The sequence below is a fragment of the Triplophysa rosa genome, unplaced genomic scaffold (assembly GCF_024868665.1).
Source record: "Triplophysa rosa unplaced genomic scaffold, Trosa_1v2 scaffold115_ERROPOS1579659+, whole genome shotgun sequence".
NCBI lineage: Eukaryota > Metazoa > Chordata > Actinopteri > Cypriniformes > Nemacheilidae > Triplophysa > Triplophysa rosa.
In genome coordinates this window covers 54,743-74,186 of record NW_026634079.1, presented here as the reverse complement: position 1 = coordinate 74,186, position 19,444 = coordinate 54,743, and the positions used below count along the sequence as shown (strand labels likewise).

The window sequence follows — 19,444 nt, the reverse complement described above, 5'->3', positions numbered from 1 at the left end:
GCCAGAGGGGAACTGGAATCCCCTGGTTGGGCCTGGGTTCTCCTGAGGTTTTTTTTCTCGATTAGAGTTTTGGGTTCCTCGCCACCGTTTGCATACTGTTTTTGCACTATCTGCCTGACCGGGGGGGCTGCTTTAGAATTTTAAAGTTTTACTTAATTAATATTGCATATAGGAATTTATAGTCTGTTATATTTGACCTATAAGTCTTCTGTGTTTTCAACCTTTTCTTGTTTCTGCAGGTACAACTTTAATTATTTTGCTTATAGTCAATATGTCTCATGTACAGCTGCTTTGTAACAATGAAAATTGTAAAAGCGCTATATAAATAAAGTTGAGTTGAGTTAAGTCTGGAGCACTAGGTCCGGTTAGAGCTAGTGTAGATGGCTCAACTGTTCCCCGGCTAAGGGGGCAGGGCTGCTCTGCCCAGCCTCCCCCCAGGAAGGTGCTTAGTGATGGATGGAATGCCTGTTCTTTACCCAGTGGGGAAAGAAGGGAGGCGGAAATAGCCGCTGACCCACCTAAGGAAGGGGGGAAGGGCTTTCGCAGGCTAGCCCTACCGGCTGCCGGTCCTACATGTTGCCTTGCAGGACACGCGCGTTCCACGCGTAGGTTGTAGAACCTCGCGAAGGGATGGGCATAGCCCAACCCCGCAGCTCTGCAGATGTCTGCCAGAGGGGCCCTGAGCCAGTGCCCATGAGGAGTGTGCCTCACTCCTAATGGGCAGGGGCAATCTTGAGATCGGTATGCCGTAGCGACGGCATCCACGATCCAGTGCGCAGCCTCTGTTTGGAGACAGCCCTCCCCTTCTGCTGACCTCCAAAACAGACAAAAGCTGCTCAGAGCTTCTGAAGCTCTGCGTGCGGTCCAAGCAGAGGCGCAGTGCGCGTACTGGACACAACACGATGGGGTTGGGTTTCCTCCCCAGTGGGGAGCGCCTGCAGGTTCACCACCTGGTCTCTAGGGGGAGTGGTGGGAACTTTGGGCACGTAGCCGGGCCGGGGTCTCAGGAACACGTGAGAATCACCGGGCCCGAGTTCTAGGCAATCTGTGGACACGGAGGGTGCTTGTAGGTCCCCTACCCTCTTGGAGGTGAGCGCCATCAGGAGAGCCGTCTTTATTGTGAGGTGAGAAAGAGCGGCAGCTCCGAGGGGCTCGAAAGGGGGGGGGGCTCTTGAGGCCCGCCACCTAGGTCGAAAGAGGGTACGGGGCGCGGATGAGGCGGTCGCCTTCTCGCCCCCCTTAGGAACCAAATGACCAGGTCGTGCTGTCCCAGAGGCTTCCCAGCAACTGGGTCGTGATGAGCGGCCGTAGCGGCTACATACACTCCCAGTGAGGAGGGGGGAGAGGTTACTCTCAAGTCTCTCTTGAGGAAGGGACAGCACGTCCCCGATCGAGCAACTCCACGGGCCTTCTCTCTAGAAGAGTACCAGGGCGAGAAGAGGTGTCACTTATGGGCGTATAGCCGCCTAGTGGCCGAGGCCCTAGCCTGAGAGGGGAGTGGGCCACTCAGGATCTTCTCGTCCCGTCTAGACATGGAATTTCCAGGGGTCTGCCTAGGATGCCATTACGTGCCCTTCCCCTGTGACAGAAGGTCCTCTGTCAGGGGAATCGGCCAGGGGGGAGTTGTTATCAGAAGCACCAGCTCTGAGAACCAAGTCCGGTTGGGACAGTAGGGCGCAACCAGTACCACTAGTTGCTCCTCTTCCCTGACGTTGCACAGGGTCTGTGCAATGCGGCTCACTGGGGGGAAGGCGTACTTCCGCTTGTCCCACGGCCAGCTGTGCAAAAGGGCATCCGTGCCGAGGGGTGCCTCAGTCAGGGAGTACCAAGCGGACAATGGGTGGAGTCCAGGGAGGCAACAGGTCCACCTGTGCCTGGCCGAACTGCTCCCAAATGAGCTGGCGCGAGGATGGAGTCGCCACTCTCCACGAGGCGTCGACTGACGAGAGAGCGCGTTGGCTGTCTGGTTCAGGACGCCTGGGATATGTGTGGCTCGCAGGGAGCTGATCACCTGCTGACTCCAAAGAAGGAGGCGTCGGGCGAGTCATGTTAGCTGCCGTGAGCGAACGCCACCCTGACGATTGAGAACGCCATGGCAGCTGTGCTGTCCATCCGGACCAGCACGTGCTTGCCCTGCATGAGAGGTTGTAACTTCCTCAGTGCAAGTAGCACAGCCCACAACTCTAGGCAGTTGATATGCCAACGCAGGCGGGTGCCCGTCCAGCACCCCGACACGGCGTGCCCGTTGCACACGGCACCCCAACCCTGCAGGGAGGCATCCGTCGCCATGACGTGACTTGACACCTGCCCTAGGGGGACTCCTGTCCGCAAAAAAGTCATAGAAGACCAGGGGGTTAGGGTGTGTCGGCAGACAGGAGTGATGAACATACACCCGCTGCCTTTGTGCCACGCTCTCCAAGGAAGCCGACTCTGTAGCCAGTGTTGGAGCGGTCGCATGTCCATCAACCCGAGGCGGGCCACCCCCGGCGAGGATGCCATGTATCCCAGGAGCCTCTGAAATTGTTTCAGTGGGACCACTGACTGCCTGAGAACCTTCAGGCAGTTCAACACTAACTGGGCTCGCTCTGTAGTCAGTCGCGCTGTCATGGAGACCGAGTCGAGTTCCATACCAAGAAAGAGGATGCTCTGCACAGGTGAGAGCTTGCTCTTTTCCCAGTTGACCTGTAGCCCCAACCGATCTAGGTGCCGAAGCACCAGGTCCCTGTGTGTACACAACAGATCTCGCGAGTGTGCCACAATGAGCCAGTCGTCAAGATAGTTCAGTACCCGCACACCTCTTTCCTGAGGGGAAGGAAGGCGGCTTCCACGATCTTCGTGAAGACACATGGAGACAGGGACAGACCGAAGGGGAGGACCCTGTACTGATATGCCCGCCCCTCAAAAGCGAACCATAGGAACAGCCGATGTTGAGGGAGGAAAGAGACATGAAAGTACGCGTCCTTCAGGTCGATTGCCATGAACCAGTCCTGACATCTGGCAGACATCAGGATGCGCTTCTGCGTGATCCTCCTGAACGGCAGCTGTGTAGGTGCTTGTTCAGGGCTCGCAGATCTCGGATGGGGCGCAGCCCCCCGCCTTTCTTGGGACAATGAAGTACGGGCTGTAAAACCCGTTGAACATCTCGGCTGGTAGGATGGGCTCGATGGCCAGCAATACGGATCCCTTGCTGGGGGAGGGCCCCCCGGCAGGAGATCGGCTCTGCTGTTTTTCCTGCCTGGCGATTGTGCAGCTCAATGCACTGTCTGACTGAGAGTGCTTAGGGCTGGTGTTTATACTCAACGTTGTGCTTCGCCATGGCGCAACATCGAGTTGCCGTCCACTGTTGTGCCGAGGGTGGGAGAGGCTGTAATGACCCAGAGAGAGAGGAAACTCTTTTTGAGTAAGTGGGCGCTAGCCCCCGGAGGGGGCCAGAGGTGGTGAGACAGGGCAGGAACCGTCCCCCTCTCCGATCCCCCAGCGATGGAGAGGCTGGGGTCGGGCCCGATGGTATTCTCAATCTCCCTGGGGTCTTCCCATGAGGGCCGCTTTCGCCTCGGCTGCTGATGGGGCGATACTCTCCTCTTCGATGTCTCTTCCGGGGGGGGGGGGCCTGAGTGGGGGGAACCAGAGCTGGAGGGCATCGAAGAGGACCAGGGCTGCTGGGAAGCAGACATTGCAAGGGATTCGACAGCCGAGTGCGGCCGAGTCGCGGCGGGGGAGGATATGCTTGATATCCTCTGTCTGCTTCTTTACTGTCGAGAACTGCAGCTCGACAGTATCAACAAACAGCAATGTGAGCTCTCGACACCAGGGAAGCCGAGACCCACATGCTTTGGACGGGAGTCTAGGTTGAGTCCCCCAGATGGCCTCCGCCTGCGGGCATGAGTGCACCGCGGCGGCACACTCCACCTGGGGGACATCAACGTATCCTCTAGCTGCCTCACCCTCGAGGGAAGAGAGGGTGACAGAACTTAGTTTGACGTGAACGTGCCAGAGAGGGGCGTTGCAGGTCTTACTAAGTTCCTCATGCACTTCCGGTAAACACGACCCTTGCTGCTTGCCGTAGCAGGCGGCAGGGCCATAGTCCTGCTGTCACGGAACGGGGAGCAGACGAGGTGGTGGCTGAGTCTCGTGGGAACACAGCCGCCTGTGACGCAACGTCTGAATCGTCAACCGTCCGCAGTGCGAGCAGGACGTATCCACAACGTCTGCCCCAGCGTACTGGAAGCAGACATTGTGTCCGTCCCCCTCCTCGATGAGTGTGTTGCACCCATGAGAACAGCGGGACATGCCACGCTGGAGAAATTTGCTCTTTTAGAGAAAAACTCGAACACTTCTGGAACTGCCGAGACGCCCAGGGGAAAGTCGCTGCAGGAAGGGACTTTCCGCTGCACCACGTCATAAGATTCCAGCAGTAAATCGGCGTAGAGATTGAAGTCTCGAAGTCGATCAGTGTGAAGGCTCCGAAGAACAAAAGGTTAATGAATGCAGCACGCCGTCTCCCTTTTATACCCGGATATCCGGGAGCGGAGTCAGGCATGCAAATTTCATATGCCAATTTCATTGTCCTTTTCTAAACTAGTCAGAAGTTGATAGGTTCTCAAGAGCGAACCCCATCTGTCGGCTCGACACAACATCGAGAGACCGACAGAAAGGGAACTAAGGCTTAGCCTGACAGTTAGCCTGCCCCGGACCAGGCTAATTTCCCAGCATAAGTTCCCATAGTAACTGAGTTCGAACTATTTTAAGTTTGCTTTATGAAACCGAATCGACTGACAATAAGTCTTATATCGTAATCTTGTTTTATGAAACAGGCCCCAGGTGAGGGGTTAACAAAAGCTACTTAAATATAAAACAAAACAAAAACCCACGAGGGGGTGAAATAACAATGAACAAGGTTAAGAAACATTATGGATAAACAGGAACATAGATTAAATACCCTAGACTAGACACAACACTAGATATGAACTACAAATAACTAAACTAGATGAAACACAGCAATACAAACCAGGAGGGTGGCATGGAACAAACAAATCAAAATGATTCAGCAGAAGTCAGAAAACACAGGGGCATTAAATAAGGGATCAAATCAAGAGGCGAATAGGTGTTGGGCATGAAATAATTAACAATCAATAATGAGGAAACGATATACCAAGAATATACCACTATACCAAGAAAAGCATGACAAGAAGAGGCAGAATCATGACAGGGCAACATGTTTAGTTCGTACACTACTAAAAAATGCTGTATTGAAGGTTAACTGAGGCATTAAGACTCTATTAATCATTAAAAATATCACTACAACACTCCAATAATCTAGCCAGACTCAAGCCTATAAACACAGCCACGGAAAAACTTAGGAGACCATTCCAAATCTTTATTTAATCATCATTTCTAGATGTATTGTGGTCATTCCATTTCAGTGTCTGTTGTATTTCAATAAAATCAAACCTCAGGAATGACATAAAGTCACCCAACAGCAATGTGAAAGACTGACAGCATGACAAGACACATGAAAACTTGAGGTTATGATGTACAAATATATATATTTTTACTCTTTCTAAGTACAAATATTACTGTTGTATTGCTTAAAATATGAACGTTTTTACTTTTCAGTATTTCAAGTCAATAGTGTCATTAAATTACCATGAAATTTAAATACTTTATCCAGCCCATGTGGCACCAACAGCCATACTGTGATCAACATTGGCTGATGAGATATTTGGTGTTCTAAGGAATTGAAGAGGGGTGCCTCATAAAGTGTCCACTAAGCCTATGTCTAAAGACCGCTAGTTAGCAAGCCAAAGCCGACTGTGGCAGAGAAGCAGAAACTATTTTAGGTTAGTAGTGAAGATCTGAGACTAAACATCTTGATGTTGATTTGCTTGAAAATGTAACTTCAAAAAATAATTGATAAAAGTTTCATCCACAACATTGCTGACGTTATACAACCCGCAAGTTGACAGAAGCGTCAACGCCCTGTGCCATGTCAATTAGTCATCCCTGCATTTCCATATTATGTAAAATTACAATTCAAACATACCCTAGGAAATGCTATAATCAAAATTCATAATACAAATCTTCTTGAATGAGATCATATTGTAGTACACAGCCACAGTGAGACGAACAATATGTGCACTTGGCCCACGACATATCATTTAAGGAAATACAAAATGTACTTCTGCTATGATTGTATTTCATTTGTAGAGTTTCCAAGATTTGAAGCATAGGTCTCTTTAAAATCTATTTAGATTTATTTGCAGTTTTAAAATAAACAGCCACAGTTTCAGACATATATGATTGTCTCTCAAACTGTATTGTTTTGCAAATTTAATATTGGATTCATATTATCGTGTTATTTATTATCGTATATATCGAATAATATGACAGCATAAACCTGCTAGTTGTAAGCAAACCTGTGACACTTTACACGCCAGCATCTGCTCCATGGCTGCTTATGACTATTTTCTTCTGTTTTGAATATGTCGCCTTTGTTTACATTACTACTTTGCCTGGACTGTGCTTAGTTTCTTATCTCTTTATTCTGATTGGCCGGTGAGTTCAGCATGAATTGACGGCAGATGCAAATGCAATCAAATGAAGTTTTAGTGAAATGAGCAAAACAAGAAGAGGTAGAACAGGACAAAAAAGGAGATGTTTTGCTTTGTGCATTGCTAGCATCAGGGTGATGTCACTGACTGGACTGCACACATCCACATTTTCATCCATCTGTCTGAGCAGAAACATCCTTTGAAAATTGAAAATTGACTTTTGTTATAAGGTAGGTTCTTGCTTTTTAACAGTTGTTATTGAAACCAATGAATGTCAAAAGATGGAACCTGTAATCACGATGCTAAATCAATATCCAATGTGATGTTTTCTCTCTTGGTTTTTAGTCGGACACACTGTGCAATCATGCAACAAACATTTAGAGCGGTCACAAACAACCCTGGGATACTTATTTGGAGAATTGAGGTAGGTTTTCAATTCAAGCACAAGACAAACGGAATCATTTGTGATTCAACGAGTGAGTCATGCCTAATCTTTTATTTCTGAATGATGTATTGCGTGTTTCTAGCACAAATCAACCTTTCTTAAATATAAAAAATAACTTTAACAAATGGATTTCAGAACTATATTTTATTCAGTAGTTTTAACGCTAATTCAGACTGAGCCAACAAACACAGACATTCCTCATTTAGAATGTTGAGAATCACAGCTGTCGTGTTAAACGCAGATATTGACAACAGTTCGTTATCAAGTCAGAAAACTTCTGAATGGCACTCGGTGACACTAGTGTCAGACATTATTTCTTAATCTTGTGTCTAATATGATGAAAAATTCTCCGTTTATATTCATTGTCTCATCTTACAAAAACGCATTACATCACATGACTCATGTATTTTACTGTCGCATGTTTAATGTTCCTAACTGTTGTCAACAATTAAAGTTTAGATACTTAGCTTACACAATTTTCTCGCACAGTTAAACCTGAATGCATTGCCATTGATCGTCAGGAAAGCCCGCCTGCTTTCCTTTGATTAGCTACTGCTCGACTTCCGTTAACGGTAAAGCCCAGCTTCTGTTACATGATTGGCCAGTATCATCTGCATTATTTGATTTGATTGGCCATTACATTGACGAGCGCTTATAGCGACTGCTATAACAGATAACTTCATGTAACATTTTTACTTTTTGTCATCATAACCACATTCAGTACATTACAGTGTGTTAAGAAATGCAGCACAATAACTGTCATGTAATTTTGAGCTGAATAGGAAACCAAATGCTGACGAAACTGTGTTTCGCAACAGCCAAAAGTTATCTTGCGCAACGCGAAACATATGATACTGAACTGTTTGGACAGCAAAGCTCAAGTATACATATAAAACTGTCATGACTCGGAGAGGAACAAAAAGTTCGGAGACTGAAATGCGGGTAATGAAGCAGACTTTATTAGAAATTGTCCAACAGAAACACCAGACGACACCGGCCTTGAACACAGGAAACACGTGAGTCCGTGGAGAGCTAGCTCGACCCGACGGCACTCACGGTAAGAATCAACAGAAGACTCCCAACGAGTAATCCTGGCTCCTCCGAGGAGCACGTTCAGCGGGGAGAAGGCTCGACCCGCTGGCAGAATCCGAACAGCAGTGGTGATCGCTGGAGAAGTGGTGACGGGTAGTGCAGCGAGCAGAGATCCGAGACGCCAATGGGAACTGAGGGGCACAGGAGTAGATGACAGAAGAAAACAAACAAAACTAGGACAAGATAACTAAGACAAAGACTAGATAATAGTACTAGAACACGCTAGACTAGGGCAGTCAGTACTGGCAATAACACGCAACGGTCTGACAAAGGACTGAAGAACAGAAGGAAATATAAAGGGAAGGAAATCAAAACCCAAACTAGAAACAGGAGGGGAGAGAACGAAGACAAAGAGCAAACCAGGTGAGAGTCATCAGGGAAACGAGGCAGAAGAGAAAAGAGATAAGACACTGATTAGTACCGGTGAGAAGACCTAAAGATAACGAGCAGACAACAGGGTAACAAGGGGGCTGAGTTACACCAAACTCAAAGGGAAAAGCACATGGCAGGCTGTAACCCATACCATGTGCTCAACAAGAGACAAAACATTGACAAAGGGTAAAGCACATGGCAGGCTGTAACCCATACCATGTGCTCAAAAAGAGACAAAACATTGACATGAGTGAAAACAAAGACACACTAGACAGGAACCCTGACATAAAACATCTTGTTAGCTATGTACTCTATCTAACGATTGTACCTAAATGTTGTAGACAAAATATACTTGTGCACTTTTTTTAACTGCAAAAATATTTTCTACCATTACAAAACTAACATTTTCTTTAAAATATTGTTTATTTATGCTAATTCTAGACAAAGGGAAGATGATCAGATGATCATATAACTCTCTCTCTCTCTCTCTCTCTCTCTCTCTCTCTCTCCCAAAAGGTTTAGCAAGCCTAAATCCTTAAATTTCTATAATTATTCATAGTAAATCAATTTATTTAAAATTTGGCCCAAGATGAAATTAAAGAGATGGTATCCACTGGGTTATTCCCATCTAACAAGAATTCAGATGATGTACTGAAACCTTACTTCACAAGGAAGGAGGAACTTTCATTGAAGCAGGATTGTTTGATGTGATTGTTCCATCGAATCTGAGACAATGTGTATCAGAGGACTTACGCATAGGATATCCAGGTGAAGTGAAGACGAAGGCATTAGCACGTACTTACATCTGGTGTCCTAACATCGATTCTCAAACTGAGGAGAAATGTAAGACCTGTTTGTCATGTCAGAAAAACCAAAAAGCTCCATGTCTCTCACCTTTACATCCCTGGTCATGGCCAGAAGCTCCATGGCAGCGTATCCACATCGATTTTGCCGGCCCATTTGAAGGAAGAATGTTTCTGGTAGTTGTAGACGCACACTCGAAATGGCCAGAAGTTTATGTGATGGATTCTACAACATCTTCCAAGACAATTCAAGTTCTGCGTGGTCTGTTCAGTCGTTATGGGATACCGGAGACCTTGGTAAGTGACTATGGCCCGCAATTGACATCCGAGGAATTTGGACTTTTCCTTAAAGCAAATGGTGTCAAACATGTGCGCTCTGCACCATTTCACCCAGCCACCAATGGTCTGGCTGAACGTTTTGTACAGACTTTTAAACATTCACTGAAATCATCCAAAGAACGAATACCAGTACAGCAGAGATTGGATTCTTTCTTGCTACAGTACAGGAACACACCACATAGCACAACGAAAAAAAAACACCTGCTATGTTATTCTTTCATTGCAGATTGAGGACAAGGCTGGATCTACTGAAACCAAGTGTGACACAGGCTGTGGAGCATGCACAAAAAGTTCAATGTTTTACCGTTCCATGCATGCCAAACACAGGGACTTTCATGGTGGTGATTCAGTGCTGGTCAGAGATTATCGACGGGGAGAGGACAAGTGGAAAACTGGTACTGTTTCTTCTCAGTCGGGACCAGTTTCATATATGGTTCAGGTGGACAACTCACAAAGCTGGAAAAGACATGCGGATCAAAATTTAAACTGTCATCCAGAAATCACAAAACCAAAGAAACATTTCCAGCAGAGTACAGTATGTCACAAACACTAGATGACAAGGCACAAGAGCTGTCTTGAAAAGCTGCTGAGTGTTAGGTGCATTCTCACCTTGGTGGTATAGAAAGATGTTTTAGCTGTGAAAATTCTAACAGAAAAAGAGGAGAGTAGTGACTGGTACTGCCTTAGGTCAGCAGGATTCTTGGTCTTGCACCATTTCCTTTCAGCAGTCCTGAGTGAGAGTAGTGACTGGTACTGCCTTAGGTCAGCGGGATTCTTGGTCTTGCACCATTTCCTTTCAGCAGTCCTGAGTGTGCGCCGCTGTTCATGGAGGACGTCAGACAGCCAGGGGCAGGAGGGGGTGGTGCGAGCTGGTCTGGAGGACAGAGGACAAAGGTTATCTAGAATAAGTGTTGAGCATAAGGTGTCGGTGGCAGTGTCAACATCAGTATGATCCCGAGATCATAAATTGAACTGCTAAATTTAAATTTGCTGTCGCGCTTTAGCTGAAGCCAGGGACAGACTAGCTTCGCCTCCGCGCTTGCCATAGATCACAACTATGAAGTGTTTTCAAGCACATATTGTTTATTTTAGATTTCAGACATTTACATTCACATAATCACTAGCAAAACAATCATTTATAGTTCATAAAATACACACAAACGATCCTTTCGAATATCATTTGACTACTTGTTGTATCCATGTCAGATGCACAGTGTATAGGTGACTATAAAGTTCACTCTATTCCTCTCCCAGTTCATTGGCAACTTACTTTTAAGTCTGTCAGCTCCAATTAATTGAATTGCAGAGCAATCTAGGATGGTACCGCCCACTGCGTGTTATAGATAAACAAGATCAATATAAAGGTGTTTAGATGACCAAATATGTTTACTTATACATATTTCTATACTAGGAATTGGAATATCAGATATTTCATAATATATTTCATACTTGTGAACTGTATACATTGCTTCTACCGAGCTATTGTAGCTGTGGTGTGTCACTGTCACATGACGTGTCGCCATGGTAATAACAGTCACCATGGAAATAACAGTCATCAGCAGTTAGCCATAAAACATGACAGCTAACGTTAAAAAAACAAAGAATGATACAGAATGCAACAAGACGTGGACTTCTAAGTATTTATTTACTGAAGTCAAAGGTAAAGCTTTGTTCTTAGTCTGTGGAGAACAGATGGCCTTGTTTATGGACTGCAATTTGAATCGCCATTAAGAGACTAAACGTGCAGAGAAATACAAGAATTTGACTGATGCAGTGCGGGAACAGACATATGAAGCTTTGCTAACTAAGCTGTAAAGGGCAGCAAGGCCTTTTTACCAAGCTTCATATCCAGGGATGCAGCAGTCAAGACCAGCTTTGTGATATCCCACAAAATCGCAAAACACAGTAAGCCATTCTCTGATGGGGAGTTTGTTAAAGAATGTTTGGTGGACTATGCAGCGCTAATATGCCCCGAAAAAAAGAAGCATTTGTGAATGTGTCCCTCTCCAGGGGAACCGTGACGAGAAGGGTCGAGGACATCACAGGAAATCTGGAGCTTCAGCTGCAAAACAAAGTGGATAATTTTTACATTTTCTCATTGGCTCTGGACGAGAGCTGTGATGTGTGCGACACAGCCTAGTTACTTATCTTTCTGTGTGGAATAACGGAAGACCTTGAGATTACGGAGGAACTGGCAGCAATGCGGTCAATGAAAAGGACTACGATAGGGAGTGATTTGTTCACAGAGGTAAATGCATGCATGGACAAGCTGGGACTAAAATAGGACAAATTGGCAGGTGTTACAACCGATGGTTGTCCAAATCTGACAGGGACAATGTCGGACTTCTGAAGCGGATGCAAGATAGCTGCCCACTGCTCCAGGTGTACGTGTGTTCACCACTTGCTGTGCGTGTGTTCACTACTCTCTGGATGGGTTAAATGCAGAGGTCACATTTCGGGTATGGGTCACCATATCTGACTAATAGGTCACTTTCACTTAAAAGAAGTCACACCATCAGCGCATCACCTCAGCATGTACTCATCCATGTTAGGGACACTGCATAGTGAGTTTTCAAGACGATTTGAAGACTTCAAAACAATTGAGAGTGAAATGCACATGATTTCTTCTCCATTCACTTGCAATGTGGTTATGCACCCAGTGAGGTTCAGCTTGAACTCATTGATCTGCAGACTGATAAACTACTGGCCGAGCAGTTTATGACCGTATCACTGCTGAATTTTTATTCTTCTCTCAAAGAGGAAAAAATGTCCACACATAAGGAGGATGTTGTTTCTTTTTGGATCTACCTACATATGTGAACAAACATTATCAGTGATGAAGTTTAACAAATCCAGATAAAGATCCTCTCTCCAGCCTCCAGCCGTGGCCTCACCATTTCTACGTCTGATCCCAGTGGCAGGACGGCTGTCATCACCAGCTCTCCCGGCTCCACTGTCATGGCCACAGCGGCCCTCTGGTTCCTGTGTCTCCCGGTGCGGACCGCACCCCTGTGGCCTTCCAAATTACAGGCATCCCGGTGCACCGTCCTGGAGGCTTCCTGTCCCATCCTGTCACGTGTGCCCTTCAATAGCCTCCAGGACATCCAACCCCCTTCCCAGTTCTTACTTCGTAGGCTGCTTGCAGTCAAGGGAGAAGTTGAAAAATGAGCAGTCAAGTCGGACACCTGTAAAAAAAATGTGGACACCTGCTGCTTGCCGTAGTGACGTTCGTGCTTTGTTTCCTTGGATTTGTCCAATAAACAAACATTTAAATTAAAAAGTAGAAACCGTAAACATTTCATATTGCATATGTTATGTGCTGCTTAACACTGTGTGCCTAAAAATCATGGTAAACATAAGCATATATATTGTTAAATTATTGTTTATATTATATATGATTAAAAACAGGGTTGAATCAGTATTCGTTTCATTTTTATTTGATTAAATGACACAAAATAACATATTATGATTTTACGAACAGTTTTAACTGTTTTAAAAACATGAATTAGTAAGTATTAGTTGAACCGAATGTGTTCGAATAAACCCGAAACACACGTTATCGTTGTCATGCGGTGTATCTAGCCAATCATGAAAAGCTGTGTCGTCATCACAGCCTGGTGATGCCGCTCTTGAGATGATGTGCCGGCTGAGCTAGCTGGCTGTTCTCTAAACGCTCTCGCGGTACTTTGATGCCACAAGTGAAAGTGACGTGCTGTCGTCGCCGGTTCAAGTCGGACAAAATTTCTAACCGACATGCACTGCTTCAAGTGAGCCACCCATCGGTCTGTACAGCGCCGCATGAAGTCGAACACACCTAATGTGTCCTTTGTGCCCCTCTATCTTGTGTCTTGGCCCTGCCCTGTCCTCCTTATTCATTAATTTGTTCTGATGCCCTCTTTATAGCCATTTCTGCTTTGGCTTACTTTAAAGCCAAATGTGACAATTTAACTCTTTTTTTACCCTAGAAAATGGATCTGGTTTTGGTCCCGGAAAGTGCTCATGGACAATTTTATGAAAGCGACTGCTATTTATTGTTGCAAGTAAGTGCATGCAAAAGATTTTAATTTAATACCCATAAACCACAGCCGTCAAACTGGTGGCAGGTGACAAGCTGAATCAGTGTGTTTAATTAGGGTTGGAGATAAACTGTGCAGAACTGTGACTGTCCAGGAATTGAGTTTGACACCCCTGTTCTAAACATCCAAACACCAACATATGTTAAAAAACTTCAAAAGCAAAAAGAATATTCCAAAAGTATTTTTTTCTGGTAGGATTGTTATTGGTGTTTGCTCATCGTATCCCCATGTCATTCTGAATGTTCCTCCTCTCACCTGCTTTCAATGTCTTTTATCCATCTGCAGACACGCAAGGCTGGCAAATCAGCATACTATGATATACATTATTGGCTAGGTTCCATGTCCACACAGGATGAGCAAGGAGCTGCTGCAATCTATGCCATGCAGCTAGATGAATTCCTGGGAACCTCACCTGTGCAGCACCGTGAGGTTCAGCACCATGAGTCCAGCATCTTCTGTGGATACTTCAAACAGGGCATCATGTGAGCACAACTGTTTAAGGTTCATTATTCATCTAGCTGCAAACGTTTGTCTCCCTATCATCATCTCTGTTTGAAATGCAAAGCTGCAGGTCATTTTACACACTCATCTTTGTGTTGTGAGTTTTCAATGCTGACTTTTGATTTGCTTGCTCAATAATTGATCTGTGTTCATTTTTAACCAAACATAATTTATTCATCTAGGTTAATGGTCTTGTTTCCTCTGGATTTTATTGATGGTTTTATAACAATAATAAAATCTCTCATCTAAGAATTGTTGAAACTGTACATCACTGGATGTACTGTACATCAGGAGTTGAGAAGGAATTTTGAAGTTATATACTTGATCGTTAGTACTCACAAGCGTTCATTTTCATTTTTTATATCTGTTTTCTCAGATATAAGTCAGGAGGCGTGTCCACTGGAATGAATCATGTGCAGACAAACACTTATGACATTCAAAGACTGCTTCACGTGAAAGGAAAGAGGAAGGTGACTGGCACAGAGGTGAGAAAACTCTTGTCTTCAGTATAATCACTTCTGCTAGTGACCACAGTTCATTCACTAACCTATATTGCCACTCGTGCCTGTATTTGTGCAATACAACTTCTTTAGTATTTCAAAACAAGGAAACGAGTGGAAATGTAACCCAAGAATGAGTCTTCAGAGTATCAGAACTAATGAATGTTACTGATGTGTTATGTGGATGAATTCGTGTGGCGAAACCACGTGTGAGATATCGTTCACATCTTTAAATATCAGAAGCATTTGACTGCACATCAAAAGACATCTGGCACAAAATGAACCTGTTGTGAATCTCGCACAAAGTCCTCTTTTCCGCAAACATAAGTAAAGAGTGTCTCTTGACAGATGTTTAAAACTCATCCATGACTATTCTTATTGTAGAGTAGTTGCCAACTGTTTGTGCATTTTCATCATTAAATTGTTGCTCTTGGTCTGTAACTCAGAATATATTTAAAATCCAGAAATGGTGTCCAGAACAGACACAACTGGAGACTTTAAGGCCAACACCTTTCATTTTGTGTTTTTTTGTAGGTGGAAATGAGTTGGGGAAGTTTTGACACTGGCAGTGTTTTTCTCTTGGATCTTGGCAAGACCATTATCCAGTGGAATGGGCCCGAAAGCAACAAACAAGAACGGTTGAAGGTTCACATCTAGTTAATCAATTTATATGGGTTGTGATTTTGTTGCTCTTATGTGGCATATTTTAGGTGAAACTATAAATAAAGCCTTTTTTTTATTAAAACCGATGCATGTCCAGCCCACTCAAGCTGTTTTTATGATAGGATTGGGTAATTACGGCAAACAAATATTAATCTTCTGACAACAAAGTGTTAAAAAAAGCTTCTTTGCTTCATTTATTAAAGAATGGGTTCAAATAGGTATAGAGTTTCAGGATTAGGACCTTGGGACATCAGTTTGAAAAATAAATTACAAGGACACATCAGCCAGGATCATGTGGTCATGAAGGGCAATATTGCTTCCATGAAATGGAACATGGTTGGGTGACATTTCTAAGTTTATGTCAACCAACGGTCTGGTTCTTCATAATTTCCCAACCATGAGTTGAAAGAATCCAGCATGTTTAAGAGTGTGTACTATAATAGCACTAAAAGTTGTTACGGCTCTGCCTTATCTTGTCATGGTTTTCTTGGTCTTGTGGCAGAGCCGTGACAAAGCCTTTGGTTTTGTGTGAGAAAACCATGGGGTGTTTATCTTTTGACACTCCATGTGTTTTCTCGTGTCTTGTCATTGGCCCCGCCCCTCTCGTTTCATGTATTGCTTCCCTGCCGTGTCTAATGTTTCCCACCTGCCCTGTGTCATTATCCCTTGTTTGTCTTGCCTTTAAAATGCCCTCATGTTTCTTTGTCCTGTGCTCGTGGATTGTGGATGTGTACCCTGTACCTTGTGCGTGTACCCTGTGCAGTTGTTCTTGTACCGTCGTGCTTTTGTGCTGAAGTGTGAGTCTTGTGTTTTACCTTGCCCTGCCTTATTTACCCCTCCTTGTTTGTAAGACGTTGTGTCGTGTCATATTTTTAGTTATGTTTGTTTTGCTGTTTTAGCCCCTTGTGGGAAGTCTTTTGGTTTCTGTTCTTATTATTAGTTGTGTCCTCGTTACCCCCTCGTGGGTGTTTTTGTTTCTGTTTGTTAATAAACATATCTGTTAACCCCTTCACCACCGCTGCTGCCTGCGCTTAGGTTCTTCCCCTTTGAATTCCTGACAAAAAGTGGTTCTTTGCTCGTTATCATAGGGCAGTGTTTCTGAAAGTGTGGGGCAGGAATAGAGACATGACAGGTGGGGCGTGACAAAAGGTAGAAAATTGTGTCATTTTTATTCATTCCTTTATTTATTGACCATTCACTCAAAACAAAACAATGACACATTTAAATGGAAGCCTTACATAAAACAACATCAGACTGCGAAGAAAATGTCACATGGAACCATAGTAGCCTTCGAGAATGATTTCATTTCAGAGTGTTAATTGTAGCGGCACAAAAACTTTGGAAAATGTGGAGAGGCGGTAGTCGGTAGCGGGTATTAAAGTTATCAATGGATTAGGGTTGGGCGATGTTTACCATATTAGCATCGGACGATGGCTACAGTGAAATATCGCGATGGACGATGACATCGCCCTGCAGCGTTTTAAAAGTGAAACAGTTGTTGGAATCACGATGCCAGCTCAACATCTTCATGTCTATCAGCCATAGGCGATGGACGATGGCATCATCTATCGGCCCAACCCTACAATGGATAAGTTTGTGACATGGAATGAAAAGAAAAACGGAAATTCTGCACCAGCAGACAAGACCAAGACAGAAAGTGAACAAAGTTTATTACCATTACATTAATGAGTTATTACATTAACTTCACTACCTCCAAAGTGGGGAATGGCAGAAAAAGTTTGAGAAACACTGTTATAGGGGAACCACTTTTAGTGCTATATAGCACCATATCTTGGTGCTTCAGAGGTTCTTCAGAGGTTTTTTGGGGTGACTGATGTGCTGTATAGCACTGTTTCCATATAAAGAACCTGTTAAGCCCCTGTATGGTTCTTCAACGGTTCTATAGCACCTCAGTCGTCCCAAAGAACCGCTGAAGAACCACTGAAGCACCAAAATATGGTTCTATATAGCACTAAAAGTGGTTCCCCTATATGACTACGAGCCAAGAACCACTTTTAGTGCTGTATAGCACTATCTTTTTTAGAAATTATTTTTTTCTAAAAAATAATTATGTGGGCCTAGTAAATAGCATAAAATAAACAGCTTTATTAACTTAATAAAATCTTTTAAATTCATTTAACTGATCTTTTAGTGGGACATATATTAAAAAATATTACATATCCAACAGTTAATTTCTCTAAAATTTACATACAGTGTATTATTTAAGTTTATTTAATAAAAAAAAGTATTTAATGAACAAATTATATTTTTAATATACACTTAATAATTCTTGTGAATTCTAATAGAAATATATTTGAATTACTCAGATTTACTTTTTTTACTTACGTTTACTCAATTTAAACAGTATATTTCTTTGATTTCACAGCTTTAAAATGTACAAATTTTTTGTGTAAATTGTTTCATAAAATCACAGTTAAATGTTTTATAGTGTACAGTACAGTTCACTACAACACGTCCCCTAACCCGGCAAAGTCCCTCAAAGGTGCAAAAATGCAAGCTCACATTAATGTGGTCATAAAATAAAGATTTCGAAATGCAAAGAATTGAGTTTTTTAGTGTATGTACGTGCAGTGCTACTTTTACACTGTTTATGCTATTTTTTTGTTGACTGTAAGGGCATGATGCTGGCCAAGGACATCAGAGACCGTGAACGAGGAGGTCGGGCGGAGATTGGGGTGATTGAGGGGGATGCAGAAGCAAAGTCCCCTCACCTAATGGACATTATGACCAGCATTCTTGGTGAACGGCCCTCTGTGCTGCCCAGTGGAACGCCTGATGAAATTTCAGACCAGGAGCAAATGAATAAGCTCACCCTCTACCAGTACATACGCTCACATTTACATGCCATATGGCCACTAAAATGTCATTTAGCACATGGTTGATGATCTTACTGACATCAGGCCCTTTGGATTTGTGTCAGGGTTGCAAAGCATCTCGACATGTTATGTACTGCTCAGAGCTGTCGGTGTAACACTGGAGTGTCAGCTTCACTTCATGTGAACAATAAAAAATGCATTAATGTAAACCATGTTAAGGGCCTTTAAAGTCATGCTTTTTATGTTGAAACGTTCTCTTCTCTTTCTAAAGTGTGTCAGATGAGAATGGAACTATGAAGATCACTGAGATCGCAACCAGTCCACTAACACAGGACATGTTGAATCATGATGTAAGTACATGATATCACTGCACTCAATTATGTTTGATTGTTGTTTAGTCCAGTTACACTGTAATGTGTTTTGATTGATAACCAGTTTAAATGAGGCCCTGATATGATTATAGGAAACATAACATAATAAGAAATATAAGACCATAGCAAGTTGGTCCCTGTGACATACACTCTGAAGTGGTGTGAGAAGAAATTCTCCAAATTCTCCAAGATCTTATTACAAAACTAAAGAGAAGTTTTCCAGCATCCAGCTAATGTCGCACAACATGGTTCATATGGCGATGATTAGTCTTTAGTGACTTAGGCATGCTTCTGACACGGTGCAACACAGGGAGACTTAGGTGCGGATCCAAGATGAAACACCGGCAATCCGTCCAATTAGTGATGTTAGCTGTGACAAATGAAGCGATTTTCAGTAAAGCTTAGTATCGATGCCTGATTCATTCTATCAAAATCACGTGACCAATGATGTCCGAAGCTTCAAATCACACACACACACACACTGCTTCATACTTCATACAGCATTCAAATGTTTAAAAATGTGCGACACAGGCCACGCCCTCATGGGTTGTTACTGCTACAGATTTACTATTATCGTATGAAAGTGTGCTTTGTGTGCATGCATCTGCATTTATTTACTTCCTCTGTTCATGAGTTTGACTGTTTACAAACAGGAAAAATGTCCACATCCACAATACAAAATGTTATGTTTATTGTTTTGAGTTACTAGAAGTATGCAACGAAACAGATTGTTTTCATGTACTTAATATACGGATTTATTAATTTATTAATCTACCCATTCATTAATTTATTATTTCATGCATTAATTCATTATTGATTTTAAAATTAATGCGCTGGTCTATTATGAAACATTTTGCGACATATCGCTTTCCCTCACTTTCACCAGCCGAGGTC

At 43.7% G+C, this 19,444-nt stretch overlaps 1 protein-coding gene across 1 annotated transcript in view; it reads left to right on the top strand.

The window, feature by feature from the left end:
• Positions 1-6,664: 6,664 nt before the first annotated feature.
• avil (advillin) overlaps positions 6,665-19,444 on the top strand; it is a 59,153-nt gene continuing 46,373 nt past the window's right edge. Inside the window, exons 1-8 of the mRNA XM_057326623.1 lie at positions 6,665-6,781; positions 6,897-6,975; positions 13,568-13,642; positions 13,964-14,160; positions 14,556-14,664; positions 15,214-15,324; positions 17,979-18,184; positions 18,451-18,529. Coding sequence (XP_057182606.1) covers positions 6,916-6,975; positions 13,568-13,642; positions 13,964-14,160; positions 14,556-14,664; positions 15,214-15,324; positions 17,979-18,184; positions 18,451-18,529 — 837 coding nt within the window. The 5' untranslated portion in view covers positions 6,665-6,781; positions 6,897-6,915. The remainder of the gene's footprint in view (positions 6,782-6,896; positions 6,976-13,567; positions 13,643-13,963; positions 14,161-14,555; positions 14,665-15,213; positions 15,325-17,978; positions 18,185-18,450; positions 18,530-19,444) is intronic.